Raw genomic sequence first — 14,149 nt, 5'->3', positions numbered from 1 at the left:
TCTAACACATTCACTCCACACTCAGATGTTTTTAGCGTGTCTGCTGAGTGTGCTGAACCCACATCACCCCCAAATGTCACTCAAAAATTGTTTCTTATCCCTATATATTTGAGCCATGAAAATATATCCACTTAAAGACTATGTCAAGTCAAGTACAACTTTGTCAAATGTGCTGTATACAGCACAGATGAAATGTGGGCTAGAATATATCCCAATGGGTTGTCTCGTTGGGCATTGCACACTGCCACAATGAGGCACTCTAAAACAGCCACACCAGCCCGAAGCCCCATTCTCACCCGTGCTGTCCACTTAAGTTTGTTTCTTCCTTTCTACTCAATCTCTGACGTAAGTGCACTCTCAGCCGACAATGAGGGACTCTAAAGCGGCCACGAAAAAGCATTTGTAGTGTCTGCATTGCTAGCTAGCTAACTGCATGTTGCAATTGGATTCTGATGTAGCCATTGATGACAAGTTTCCCAAAGTCATTATTTCCTTTTCAATGAGCGAATAATGCATGTCTGTGGAATGAGTCAGTAGCAATTTTAAAGGTGAATTTGCGCCCCCTTGTGGAGTCACCCTCTTACAAAGGGTGTGTGTGTGCGGGGGGGGGGGGGGGGTAATTCTTGAGAATGATGGGAAATTATAAACGTGAAGAGAAAAGATCAAAACTATCAGGTGCGCAATTTTAAGAAAAAAAGGAAAGACGAGGAGGAGAACGCCTCCATGCTAGTTAAATACCATTTACAATATATCTTCAATTTCCAAAGATCACACACATCAGCTGAATACATTTTATTTTGATTACATTAAAGGATTTGATTACAATAGGCTCTGGCTGTTAGTTTTCAGTACAAGTTGGAAATTACTACATAATACAGGCATACTTGCAAGCCGACTTAGCAGAAACTCTTCTGCAATCGCCAACCAATAGTTACAATCAATCCAAGTCTTTGATCAACAGTAGAATACAAAATCCGCACCGTAATAAAAACATCTAAAACATACTCTGAAAATTATTCAGCAGCGAGCAACTTTTTGATTCTGTAACTCCCCTTTTGATAGAATACCCTTGACATTTCACTCTATAACGAAGGTATCCAATCTTTTTCGTCCGAGGACTACATAAAAGAAATAGAAAAATGACACTTTTTTTCTACTTTTCGAATACAGGAAAGCCAATCCAGCAATTATACATTGTTCGTATATACTGTAATGATTACCGTACGTATATAATGTAGCTATTTACACCAACAGTTCATTGACGTACTATTTTTCGGCTATCTGTACTTTACTGCAGTATTTAATTTTTCTGACGACTCAACTTTTACTTGGTCCAATTGAAAATATCTATCAGTACTTTCTTAGTTAGAATAGCCTTTGCAGGTGTAACAATGTTAACGTCAACAGAAAAAAGGAAGCGCGGCAACATCGATGGAGTCCAGGGAGCATTAACGACAACGCAAAAGAGGAGCAGGAAAGTCCCATCCATGCCCTAAAGAAAATCCAACTACTGTATGATTCTTGTAAGACTAAAAAAAACCCCAAGAGATTCTGGCGTGAATAAAGACATACGGGTAGCCGTATAAGCGCAACTGCTAGCCAAACTAGCTAGCTATCAAACGTAGCTATAGGACTGATAGTAAGACTATTATTTCATGTCAATTTTTGACTATGTACTTCTTCTACCTTTTTCTTTCTTTTTTCCCCCCACAAGTATCTTTACTTTTATTTAAGGAGAGTGAGAGTACCTTTGCTTTTGCGTTTTGGCAACTATTGTTGAACCTCGAAGGTCGGCGCACCGGAATGGCACCGACAACAATCTTGTGGTTTGTTCAGATTTCGAAACACTTTTCCCCCATAGGAATTAACAGAAAGCGGTCATGCGTTCCAAGATCAAACTTTCATAAAAGAACAAGTTGCACTTTAACATTCTCAACTCTCATGTAAAGGTAACCACTGTATTAAAAAAAAAAAAACATAACAAATTGTGTCCTCCAACACTTAACTTGCCCTTGTGATTTACACTGCAGGGATATTTTTCAAAAAAATGTTGCTCACAACCACAGGGGGATTCGACTTTAAAAGTTCCACCGTCACTATTAGAATGTGAAGGAGTACTTAAAAAGAAATAAAATCAGGATGATACATGATCTCATCATTAGTTCCTTTTTTTAAACTTGTGTAGATAACACACCTTACTGCATTTTTTGCTGATGATGACAATGGGAAACAAACAAAATCAAAATGTGCAGTCAAAGTGCCGAGGCCTTCGGGTCACAGTGAGGAAGGCACAGTGGATGAAGAGCGAGTCAGTATTCGTGCGGTCGGTCAACTGAACCGTCTGTTCCAAAAGGACGTGAACGTGTTGGAGTTGAACGTGCCGATAAATATGAGCAGCAGAAGGTAGAGACTCATCATGACCGCAAAGTGGTGTCTGAAGAACCATGAGGTGTTGCGAGAACGTCTGTGATTAGGAAACACAGCAACAGACCACAGTGATCATGCCACATGAAGCAGATTGAAATAAATATGATCCTAAATATTGGAACTTTGTTTTTCTGTGGCGGCTATGTACCTCTGTAGTTTACAGTCGTGTGCAATTCCAGTTATGTTTCTAATACGTAGCGCATGTCATATTGCAAAGTCAGACCATGAAAATATTATAGACATCTCTGTGTACACATTTTATATTATTTGTAACCTTTGGCATGTAGCTTCGTACCTGGCCGTGTGTCTCCTCTGAGAGTAAACCAGCAGGTACTTGACACGTAAAAGCTGATTGTTTGTGACCACAAAGTATTTTTCCGGCACGTCCCCTCCTTCGCTGTTTTTGGCCCTCGAGCGCTGACGGTCGACAATTTCTGAGTCTGACACAGGTGAGACGAGCGTGCGAGGTTATGAAGCTTCACGCTGGACTTTGCAACTCGGCATTTGCGGCCCGATGCGGCGCCGACACACCTTTTCGCTTCACCTGGCACTTGACGTCCGGGTGATCGATGACTTCGCACAAGGCGATGCAGCTGAGCATCGGACCCAGGAGGCTTTCCTGCCAACCGCTGCTGTGGGGGCTGTAGAGCACAGCCAAGCTGAGGTCACTGGTGAGGTAGGTCCCTTCCCCAAACACGGAGTTCTGCTTGCGACATACAAAACGCAAACAAACTTCAGCTGGAGTTGACGGTTAAGGATGATCAATTTCTAAACTAAAAAAAAAAAAAAAAAAGACTACTGATTCAACCCCTTCACTTGAATAAAAGTTGAGCACGGATGCTCTGAGACGGGAGCCCGAGCGGTAAATGAGGCCATCGATTAATCGGGCTGACTACAAGGCATCACACAAAAATCAACATGGGTCAGTGTGTATTCAAATTAGTCCCGTTTTTTTTTTTCCTACATGGAGATTTTGTGGTTCTGTTACTGTGTGTCTGTGCTGCACTCTGGCAGAGTGGAAGTAAGCAGATTTTGTAAAAAAACAAACCAAAAAACCCCAAACACATTTTAGTGCTCCAAGGCGATAACATCCTCACGGAAATACGCTGTGAGCACTTCAAGAAGCGCATTCAAGTTGTTTCACCTATGTTGAAAAGACCTTATTACAGTGTTTCAAAGTTGTGTTGGTAGCACCGTTCTCAAATGAAAATTAATGCAACTGTTGGTTCCCACGTCCCATATTTTGAAATATAAAACTAATGTAAAGCTTAAAAGTTACTGTCCTTATGTTTACAGTGTTATAAATTAAAGCTTATTTTAATTTAGAGGAGCTCTGCTTCTTTTTCTTGAATCATATTTTTGATATGAGACAATGTTATTTCATATATTGGCCAATAAATTCATTATTTTCCTGATCTATCGCAAAATTCAATCGTGCTCAACCACAAACTGTTGCGCTTTTGGAGCGTCTCTGCAAGATGGTCAAGAACTTGGAGAAACTGGAATCCGTGCTCAAATATTGACTGAAATCACGGATTTGGCTGATGGACGCCACTAAAGAGACATAAGCCACGGACTCAATGCTGTCTTAAATTCTTGGGCAGCCTGCTACCAAAACAACATCTGCTATCTCAACCTTCCCCTGATGAAAGTATGCACGGAAGCTAGTCCCCCACCATCACCTCCTCCTTCATACATTCCCTTGTTTCACCGTCTTCATTGTTTATGTCTTGTGACCTGTTGTAACTGTCATATGCTTGTGCAGGAGTTTTTTGCCTAACTCAAATTATCCATCCTCAAAATGAGGGTCGTTCGAGCGTGGATTTTTTTCTCCCCCTCTCCCTCCCTTGTTTCTTTCTGACTTTCGGGTTGAGTGAACGCTGGCGCGTTTTGGCTGCCGCTGCTCAACCCGTTTTGTTTTCCGTTTTTTGTTATTGTAAAGTGTCCTTGGGTGTCTTGAAATAAATAAAATGTATTATTATTATTATTATTATTGTCCAACATATCTGTATCAGCATTTTTAAAGATTCCTCCAATATTAACATCTATCTTAATTGGTAAGGATTACTTCAGTGTTTTGAAATTTTATATATATATTTTTTAGGGGGAAATGTTTTCTTTACAATATGTTCTACCCGACCCACTTGTCTAATTACAGCAGTCAAATTAATATTTGTGTTTGTGGAATATGAATTAATCAGCAAAATCCACCTGTTTTCATCCATCTCAAGCGGTGGTCATTATGTGATAAAATGCTGTGAATGAGAAAATAAAAGTTTTCTAATAGCAGAGAGAAATGAAAAGCAACATTTACTGTTATGTTTCACTTTAAAATGCTTTTGTAACCAATGAATCAAATCTTTTTCAAGAGCTGCAAGTGTTCCAAATCTGAGTCAAAACAGACAGCTGACTCACCTCGAGTCAAGCGCAAGTGGAAGCCGAATGCCTCACTGACCTTGTTGAGGTGACAGTGGAGCCCGTTGTGGATGATCGAGTGAAAGTTCTCCAGGCGACTCCCATGGAAAGCATAGAAGACATCCCGGTCCTCTCTCATCCGTTCAAAGCGCGCGTTCAATTGGTCGCAATATTCCAGCTCGAACAGGAAGTCCGGCGCAGGGGCAGAAACGCCGTCGCTTTGCGTCAGGGTACAAAGTTTGGCGTACTGGTAGAGTGTGAGAGAACGGATACAAGAGACCGAGTAAATGGGAGAAAAAGCCATCGTGTGCATTTGCGGTAAACGGTTTGTACCTCATCCTTCTGTAGTGTCTTGACAGCAAAGCTCTTGGAAGAGAGGATCCAATGCGCAAGGGCCATATGGTGCTCTCTTTCTCCTGGTCGCAACCGTACTAACTCTCTCACACTGGGGAAGGAGTTCACATCTGCCAACTAGACACAAACAATTTGTTTTCCCTTTCATGGAGAAGATCACTAAAATGAAAATACACTGGCAAACAACATGGATGGATGGATATCCTCTAGGGCTGATCAATCGTGAAAAATGATCTAATTCCAATTGCAATTTAATGTTTTTTTTAACTAAACAAACACAAGCAATAAATGAACAACGTCACAAAATTCTAACAAACAAGCATAGCGTAAATATAAGATCACAACAAATGCACAAACGAATCTGTGGCTTTGTCTCCTCAGCTTTTCATGTTTCATAACATGCGGACTGCAATACTTAAATGACCATTTTAATTGAAAGTCTCTCAACTCTACATTGAGCTTGTTTTGGGGATGTGGGAGGAAGTCAAAACTAATCATGTACACCTTACCAGTGCATCAAAATCTTTACTGTCCTTGTGTATATATCGAGGAGGGAAAGGGCGAAGCAAAGAATCCTTCTTGTAGTTTTGGGCAGCAGCAATAAACAGGCTGCAGCGCAGATCGGCCGCCACAGGATCTCTGTGAAGGCAGGAGCACACCAGCTCTCGGACCACCTCCAGCGGGTGTGGCGGCTGCATTCCCGGCACTGCAAAGACAGGCAACCCAAATAGATGTTAACAGAATGGCAAAATGGGATTGAGCCAAGATGTAGGTGCTGTTGGACAGAATCTGCTGGTATGGCTGGATGAATGGCAGGAGGAGCTGAATATGAGCAGAGAGGAGTGTCATCAACGTGCAGCTGGAGGTGAGCGTAAGATAAGGAGCTTGGAAGTGGGACTAGAAAATTGAACCATTCTTTCTTTCTGCAGGATATTGGGCTTTCAAGTGAAATTTCAGGATTAATCCAAAATGCACAACTATCATTCCTGTTCAACTTATTTGACCGTCTCTAAACTTTTGAATGCACATGTTCAATGTTTCAATACCTTCAAACAACTTATTGTGATCTAACAAGGGCAAAATTCACATTTCATCAGAGAACAGCTTCCACCTCTTGATCACATCGCAGTTTTACATCAAACAACACATTCACTTCGTATCTGTGATCACCAGTGCGAAGCACTGTCTATGGATATGCTCGCAGATTTGCAAGAAATCGCTGTCATGAGGTTAAAAGGCGTTAATGGTTGGCTTTAGCTTTTAATGCTAACGGCTAATGCTAGCTGTCACAAAAGTGTCAATATGCAAATACATTGACGATGTAAACAACACTATCGACTCACTGTTGAAGATGTATGTCGTTTAATATACTCGGGTGGTACCTAGACCGATTTCCCCTAAAATACGAAAGTTGAATATCTTCAAGTCGCCTTACCTCAAATTCGCTCAACTCATAAGAGGCAGCCCAAGACTAGGAAAAGCTGACACGAGCCAATGGCACTGTTGCGTTCAATGACTCCCGGGAAAAATAATACAGAATAGCCTCGAATGAAGCCTGAAATTCAAACCAAAACTATCCCATCGGTCATTCTGAAAATATAAAAATTAATTATCTCCATTAAGATTTTTGTATTTGACAATTTCATACATGTGATGTGCGACAATAGCTTTCACCGCGGTCAAAAATAATGAAACATATTGCTGCAGCCCTTTTCGACACCTTTGTAAGACCACAACTCGTTTAATTTCTCCGGCCAGTTGTAGCTACATTTCATACAGTATACATAAAAGTGAAGCTTGTAGGAAGGAAGCCATGCTTTATTTTATTAAATAACGAGTACAAGCATTATATATATTTTTTTCCCGATCATAGATACTTTGAAACAATGCAATTAAAACTAACTGCTTGGAGTTTTGTCCATAAAATGAAAATACATTTTTTTTATTTCATCCCCAAATATGTTTTTCATGTTCATACGTAAATTTAAATTTTTGTGTAAATTGGAAGTGATAAATAAAGTTGAGAATAGACAGAAAAAACCCCACGCCAAAAACCAAACATTTTCTCCGAACCATTATCGCTCCTGAATATCGGTACGTAGGCTTCCGCTCCTAAATATCGGTACGTAGGCTTCTTTATTAACTTAAAATATTTTAAACTAAATTAATCTTTTTGGTTGGAATATTTTGTCAACTTTCACTTTACAAAGAAATCCGCTCGCTAGATTGTTTTTTGTTTATTTATTTGTTTGTTTGTTAACTATTTAGCTCACTCGTTCGCAGATAGCGCTTGGACATTATGTGACGTAACTGACAAGCAGCCAGTTGGATTTGATTGTGTAATCATCTCCAAAGGAAACTGCTGTTGATTCAACAGCCCTGCTTTCGTGATTGGTTGATTCTGTTCAGTAGCAAGTCCGGTGTTTGCCCAGGCGGGCTAAAATCGTGAGCGAGATGAGTGAGTGAGTTTATTAAAAAAAAAAAAAAAAAAGACCCCCACATCACGTGATCACCTCCTCCTCCCAAACCATCATTCGAAGCCCAACGGTACATTTCTTTGGCGGATTTATCCGTTTCAAAGCGTGCATTTGGACGAAGATTCATCTCTAAGATGCTTTTCAAACAAAAACGTGGAATTCTAGCAACTCACTAAACGCAAGGTAAGTCGATTTATGCACATATTTCCATTCATACACTCCGTTGAAAAGGGTTGAAATCCAACCGGATTCCGTAGCCTCGCTGTCCGGGGGAAGAAGCGCGGATGCACCCGTGACGTGACGCACAGGGTGAAGGACGGCGCTTCTCAATCGCCCGGCATCGAGATGCACGGTGTCCCACTGCAGTACCATTGCCCTCGTCATCTTAGCTAAAAAAGTTTTTTGAATGCATTCCGGACCACAACGTATCCAACCACCTTCCCCAAAAAAGATTACGTTTGCGCAGAGAGAGCTTTAATATTCGGCGACAGAAAGATGCCCTTCGTGGCATCCACCATGCTATGCACCACCATGTCCTCTATAACCCGTCAACATGTAGCGTTTTTTGTTGTCTACGAGTATTGTGCAATACGTGAGTCCGGTTGGCCTGTATGTATCACCATTCTTCCCGTTTCAGTCCACAAGGCCACGTTGCTCCAATCTGTCATCTACAATATATAACACAGCCTTCCTATCGGCTCACTTTCCATTCATTCTGCTGCACAAATAACACGGAAAGAGACTTTATTATGGGTGGATGCCACTGGTATGACTGGGTAGCGCCTCTCACCTATTTGTATGGGGGTGGAAAATCTGTCACAAGAAGGCCTGTGCATGTCATATTCTCTCCCTCTCTATCTCTTTCTTTTAGTACTTTTGTTTTTAAGACAGATGATCTAAAAGCTATTCTTTGCAAGCGGAAGAAAATATACAGCTCTCATCATGGCAGGTATGCTAATACACCTTTACCAGTCAGGATTAAAACATCGGGAATATAATGTTCCCATACAACAGCCTTTTTGCATTGTAGACTGCTTTACTCAAGTATAGTTTTGCAATCCTAGAGAACAACTTCCCTCCCCTGCCTCGATTCATCCCCCTCAAGCCGTGCTTTTACCAAGATTTCAATGAGATCCCTGACCAGCGTCGCACCATGTGCAAGCGGCTCTACTACTTGTGGATCCGTAAGTGTTCCTGCTTGACGTTTGTGTTGTGTATGTCATAAGCTGTTCTAGCCAAACACCTGTTTTACCCAAAACATCGTCCAAGACCAGAGTGACGGCTCTCATTGCTGTTTGGAATCCAGATATTTCACATAAATATTGATTGAAATATAGTTTCGATAGATAGAGATAATCAATAGATTCATGACCTCAACCCTCACGAGGATAAGCGGTTCAGATAATGGCTGGATGGAATTGTGGTGAAAGGGAGATTTAATGAAGTCAAACCAAAAAAAAAAATCGGGACTTGACTATCATTCTTTCTGTGGCAGTGAATAGTGCCACACTGGCTGTTAATCTGATTGGCTGCCTGGCATGGATGTGTGGCGGAGGCGGGGCCACTAATTTCGGAATGGCTTTCCTGTGGCTCATCCTATTCACTCCTTGCTCATACGTGTGCTGGTTCAGGCCTATCTACAAGGCCTTCAAGTAAGTCGCTTCCACTTAAACGCATGACATCATTAAAAAAAAAAAAATATATATATATATATATATATATATATATATATATATATAATACATTAAAAAGCGCTTGTTTCTAATGTGCAAATGTTTCCTTCGCTCAGGACGGACAGCTCATTCAACTTCATGGCGTTCTTTTTCGTCTTCATGGCCCAGGTTGTGATCAGTATTATCCAGACTGTTGGCATTCCGGGTTGGGGAGTATGGTAAGCTTTTCAGATCAATTTAGCTGCCTAATAGGTTGTATTGTATTATACAACTTGCCAGACACATTTTTTTTTAATGTACCGAGACACCTGTACGATATAATGTAGGGATAGCCAAAATTTGAAGACTTTAAATTGTCCATCAGTGTTAAGGGGAGTGTCGATGAATGTTTGGGTGTTTTCCTGCGATTGGTTCGAGACCATTTCAAGGTATACCCTGCCTCTTGTCCAATGTTTGCTGGGCTTGGGACGGGCCCCAGGGGTACATCCTGGACTGTTGCCCAGCAAATCAAAAGACATATATAATTGACAAACCATATCTCACAACTGATATTCACACCTATTGTCAAGCCGGAGTCTTTAATTACCTAAAGTATGTTTTGGGAATTGGGGAGGCTAAGCTGAGATTTGAACCTGGAACCCCAGAACAGTTAGACATGCAACGTGGAATGAGCACTTCAAATGCCTGTAAAATCCTCGAACATATACATCCAGGAAAAAACAAACAAACAATTGATTACTCGAATACATGACCTATTTTGCTGCCCACGCTGCTCTTCAAATGATTTGTCCTATTTAAGTGGAGTCCTTAGAGTAACTGACGCAGTTTGAAACTGAACGTCTATTTTGATGTGGCCACTTGAGAACGCCTCAGAATTTCGGCGTGTACGAACTTTTTGGTGGGTAATTTTGACCGAAACTTGTCAGCTAATCGAAGAAGGCGTTGCCCAAGTTTTTTTTTTTTTGGACCAGATTTTCCATTAGTAATATCACAGAAATATATATTTTTTACAATACAAAAGCTCAGTTTCCATCGATTTTGAAAATGTTTGTTGCGTTGTACTCAAGTTGAAGTGGCCATTCCAACCAGACTCTTCATTTTTCTGCGGTGCTCGATATTATTTTGAGGTTCATCGCAATTCACAGTCGCTGATGGTATAGTGGCACCTGAATTTGGAGGTGGCAATGTGGATTAATTTCCCACGGGTGACTGTGTGAACGGTTTTATGTCTATGCTGTATGTACCTTCGGCTAGGGGGTCGAGTAGTTAGCGCGTCGACCTCACAGTGCAGAGGTCGTGGGTTCGATCCCGACTCCGGCCTTCCTGTGTGGAGTTTACATGTTCTCCCCGTGCCTGTGTGGGTTTTCCCCAGGTACTCTGGTTTCCTCCCACATTCCAAAAACATATATGGCAGGTTAATGGAACACTCTAAATTGTCCCTAGATGTGAGTGCGGATGTTTGTTCGTCTTTGTGTGCCCTGCGATTGGCGGGCAACCAGTTCAGGGTGTCCCTCGCCTACTGCCTGAAGACAGCTGGGATAGGCACCAGCACGCCGCACGAACTTTGTGAGGATAAAGCGGTTCATAAAATAAATAAATGGATGGATGGATGGATGGAGGCTGCTGATAACGGCCACCGATATTTAAAGAAAAGAAAATATACATATATACAGTATATATATATATATATATATGACATCAAGAGTAAGTTCTTCTTGCGACAGTGCATCAGTTTGGCATATTGGCAAATTATCATCATCTGCATCAGAAAGAAAATATTTTGTTCACAATTTTGCCATTATGTTCACTGAACTTTCATACAGGTTTATCAAAACTATTACATATTGGTACTCAGTATTGGTGAGTACCCAAAGAGTGAATATTCATACTGGTAATGGTCTGATAAAAAGTGGTATCCCTACTAAATACTGTATGTCAAACACATGACCTCTTTTGTTGTGTCTGTCAGTGGCTGGCTGGCTACCATCACGTTCTTCAGCACCAACATCGGCTCCGCCGTGGTCATGTTGATCCCTACTATCATGTTTACCGCAGTGGCGATGCTCTCCTTCATCGCCCTCTCAAAGGTTACACACACACACACACACACACACACACACACACACACACACACACACACACACACACACACACACACACACACACACACACACACACACAGTTGAAGTCGCAGTACAAAATCCCTCTTCCATTTTTGGTTATTTACATGCCATCTCGTTCAGGTGCATAACTTCTACCGCGGCAGTGGTGGCAGTCTGGGGAAAGCCCAGGAGGAGTGGGCCACCGGGGCCTGGAAGAACCCCCACGTCCAGCAGGCGGCTCAGCAGGCTGCAATGGGGGCAGCCCAGGGAGCCATGCAGCAGAACCAGTACTCCGCAGCGCCCACCTATAACTATGATGACCCCATGTAAGACAAGTCAAGGGGGGTGCTTGTTCTTCTGTAGAAGAGATACAAAAAGGGATGAATTAAGAACACAACTCATAATTAGGTGCCCTCTGTTCACAAAGCTGAGAAGCAGAATAATGTAGTGGCGAGTGTTTGGTGCAAACGTACTGTACATTTATTGAACATCAGTGTGAATAAGTTACTTTTTTTCTATCAGTGAAGAGGGATTCGATCACTCCCTGTTTTACGTCTTCACGGCATCAACACTGGCATTTAATATGTATCTAAAATGTCTGCAACATCTAGCGTCTTTCCTTTTTTTTTTTTTACTTTATTTAATTTCCAAACAGCCGAACAAGTGCCACTACATTGATAACGTGCGGATTGTTTTACTTAGCTCATCTTAGTATAGCAAGTCTAAGACCAGGAACACCAGCGAGTTAATGCGCACATGTTCTTACACAAGAGTGTTTAAAACCACAATATGACAGTCTTATGCTAAGCCGCATAAATAAAAACTACTGGTCTGAATTTTAACACCAATTTTGTCAACTTTGGATCTTGTTTTCTTATGCTAAGCTAACGATGTAAAGCTATCTCGTATTCTTTACGGCTGGGGAACTATTGAAATATTAACAACAACCAACTTTACGATATTAACGCTTAAGACTCCCTTATCCTTATTAAGTCAAATATACATTTTAGTATCTTAATCTTGGTATGCGAGATGGAATCATTTGCGCCAGTCTTTTTCATTTGTCAGAGGCCAGTTAGACCCTTTTGATTTCTAATCATTGTGTCATTAATCAGTATCAGGTTGTAGTTTCCTTACTATAATAATGAAATCTTTATGGTACAGACTGGTTGTGTAAAAGCACAAACCATTTGTTGGAAGGGCCCGTTAACCTCCTTTACAGCGGACTGTTGGCTTTAAGATCATATTCTTAATTATCTCAGTTTTCCCGCTTTCCCTCTCAAGACGCTTGCTGTAAAAATTGGGCTGCAGAGTTGCAGTTGAGTGGATAAACATTCCAAATCGGTGTCTTGAATCTGAAAGTTGAGCATACAATGGGAATAGTCGATGTTGTTGGTGGTAATAGCAGTGTGTGATCAGTTTACCCTCTCTGACAAATTCCCCTTCTTCCTGTAAATGCTAAAAAAACAAAAAAGCCTCCATTTTTCTCCAAGTTCTGGGTGTCAGAATCGTCATTCTGTGGCTGTCTGTGTTTTTCCACCAGTAGGTGTACTGTGATGTTTCTCATGAAGAAAATACAATATGAATCTCAATGAGGTGAAAGTTGGAGCTGTCAGTGGAGGTCACAAATCCAAATGTCTTCTAGATTCCCTCGTTGGTTATTATCAGTGACACCGTAGTAGATTTGAAAGAAATGTACAAAACATATGTAACTGACTGCTTGTTATTTCCAATATGTGACTTGTCTGATTGTGATGACGTTGTATTCAATATGCAGTTTGTTTAACCTTTCCGTTATTTTATGTGTATTTGTTGCTGTCTGGATGAGTTTCAAGTACATGTTCATGTTTTTTTTCCTCCCTTTTTTTTTGGTTAAATATGAATTTTGGTGCTCAGTGAAAACCATGACTGTCCAGCAATTTGAGGAGAGCAATAGCCAAATGCTTTAACCCGTACAATTAGTTGATCTCCTGTGTTTTGATTTTTGATGGAGAATGGAACTGCTCTCAAAATGAAAACCACTAATGTAATTTCAGTGTTTTCGTTACATGTCCTCTGGCTAATTTATCACTGATAGAGTGTAACAGTACAGGCTCAGATGTTCGTCATTGCACAATGGAGTGCAAAAAAGTGAAGTGTGAGCTTGTCGCGCACACTGTGGCTGACACTCTCCATCTCATCGTGCTGTATTCAAGCTTCCAAAAAGCCATTTCCTCCACTGTTTCCCGTGTGTACCATTTGCTGTTTGATATGTAAAATCATGTACTATAGCTTAAATAAGTATGAATATAAAATAAGTTGTGGAAGTGCATAAAACATCGTGGATAAAGAAACATTCATTTGAGGTGGATTTGAGGAGGTTGTGTCTCCATGAGGGAGATGCACAAATAGTTTTTGTGGATTACTTTTATATTATTTGGTCCTACCATCATATTAAACAGTTATTGCTGCAATTTTCAGTTGGAATACCTGTTTTCTATGCACACAAATTCAATTATCTTCCAATGTGTGTGCTCTGTTAATTAAATTGCATGTTTGAAAATATTCAAGGCTTTGTGGATTCATCGACTAAAAAGCGTCATTGTAACCAAGATAGCAAACATATTTCATAACTACCACACTTGATTTGCCATTTCTTGGACAACAAAATTTCCTCACGAATGACTTTTAGTATTTTCTCACGTGCACGTTTGTCTCCTTC

General features: G+C 40.9%; 2 protein-coding genes across 6 annotated transcripts; one reads left to right on the top strand and one right to left on the bottom strand.

Annotated features, from left to right (window-relative positions):
- Positions 1 to 777: 777 nt before the first annotated feature.
- Positions 778 to 6,695, bottom strand: parp16 (poly (ADP-ribose) polymerase family, member 16). 4 transcript variants are annotated; one of them, XM_086109852.1, is made up of 7 exons: positions 6,632 to 6,695; positions 5,706 to 5,902; positions 5,176 to 5,313; positions 4,883 to 5,089; positions 2,959 to 3,133; positions 2,723 to 2,867; positions 778 to 2,464 (listed from the first exon to the last, which is right to left on the bottom strand). In XM_086109852.1, the coding sequence occupies exons 2-7, from the start codon at positions 5,892 to 5,894 to the stop codon at positions 2,329 to 2,331; spliced, it is 990 nt and encodes a 329-aa protein (XP_085965978.1). In that variant the 5' UTR covers positions 5,895 to 5,902; positions 6,632 to 6,695; the 3' UTR covers positions 778 to 2,328. The 4 variants fall into 4 exon arrangements, with proteins under 4 accessions (XP_085965978.1, XP_085965976.1, XP_085965979.1 ...); XM_086109850.1 differs by having other exon boundaries at positions 6,540 to 6,642; XM_086109853.1 differs by having other exon boundaries at positions 2,972 to 3,133; positions 6,540 to 6,642.
- Positions 6,696 to 7,674: 979 nt separating this feature from the next.
- scamp5a (secretory carrier membrane protein 5a) lies at positions 7,675 to 13,992 on the top strand. 2 transcript variants are annotated; one of them, XM_086109932.1, is made up of 7 exons: positions 7,675 to 7,856; positions 8,545 to 8,622; positions 8,738 to 8,857; positions 9,169 to 9,325; positions 9,463 to 9,564; positions 11,316 to 11,433; positions 11,590 to 13,992. In XM_086109932.1, exons 2-7 carry the CDS (start codon positions 8,616 to 8,618, stop codon positions 11,776 to 11,778), a joined length of 693 nt encoding a protein of 230 aa, XP_085966058.1. In that variant the 5' UTR covers positions 7,675 to 7,856; positions 8,545 to 8,615; the 3' UTR covers positions 11,779 to 13,992. The 2 variants fall into 2 exon arrangements, with proteins under 2 accessions (XP_085966058.1, XP_085966059.1); XM_086109933.1 differs by lacking the exon at positions 8,545 to 8,622 and having other exon boundaries at positions 7,676 to 7,856.
- Positions 13,993 to 14,149: the final 157 nt, after the last annotated feature.

This window comes from Hippocampus guttulatus, chromosome 4 (assembly GCF_054856545.1).
Source record: "Hippocampus guttulatus isolate MCC_2025c chromosome 4, RoL_Hgut_1.0, whole genome shotgun sequence".
Lineage (NCBI taxonomy): Eukaryota > Metazoa > Chordata > Actinopteri > Syngnathiformes > Syngnathidae > Hippocampus > Hippocampus guttulatus.
This window is presented reverse-complemented; position numbering and strand designations above follow the sequence as displayed.

Coding starts and splice junctions, on each gene's coding strand:
- parp16 (XM_086109850.1), bottom strand. Junction 5,314..5,705: donor GTAAAGATTTTGATGCACTG/GTAAGGTGTACA, acceptor GTTTGTGTCTAG/TTGGCAGATGTGAACTCCTT. Junction 3,134..4,882: donor TCCACTGTCACCTCAACAAG/GTCAGTGAGGCA, acceptor GTATGTCGCAAG/CAGAACTCCGTGTTTGGGGA.
- scamp5a (XM_086109932.1), top strand. Junction 9,565..11,315: donor ATTCCGGGTTGGGGAGTATG/GTAAGCTTTTCA, acceptor TGTGTCTGTCAG/TGGCTGGCTGGCTACCATCA. Junction 11,434..11,589: donor CCTTCATCGCCCTCTCAAAG/GTTACACACACA, acceptor CATCTCGTTCAG/GTGCATAACTTCTACCGCGG.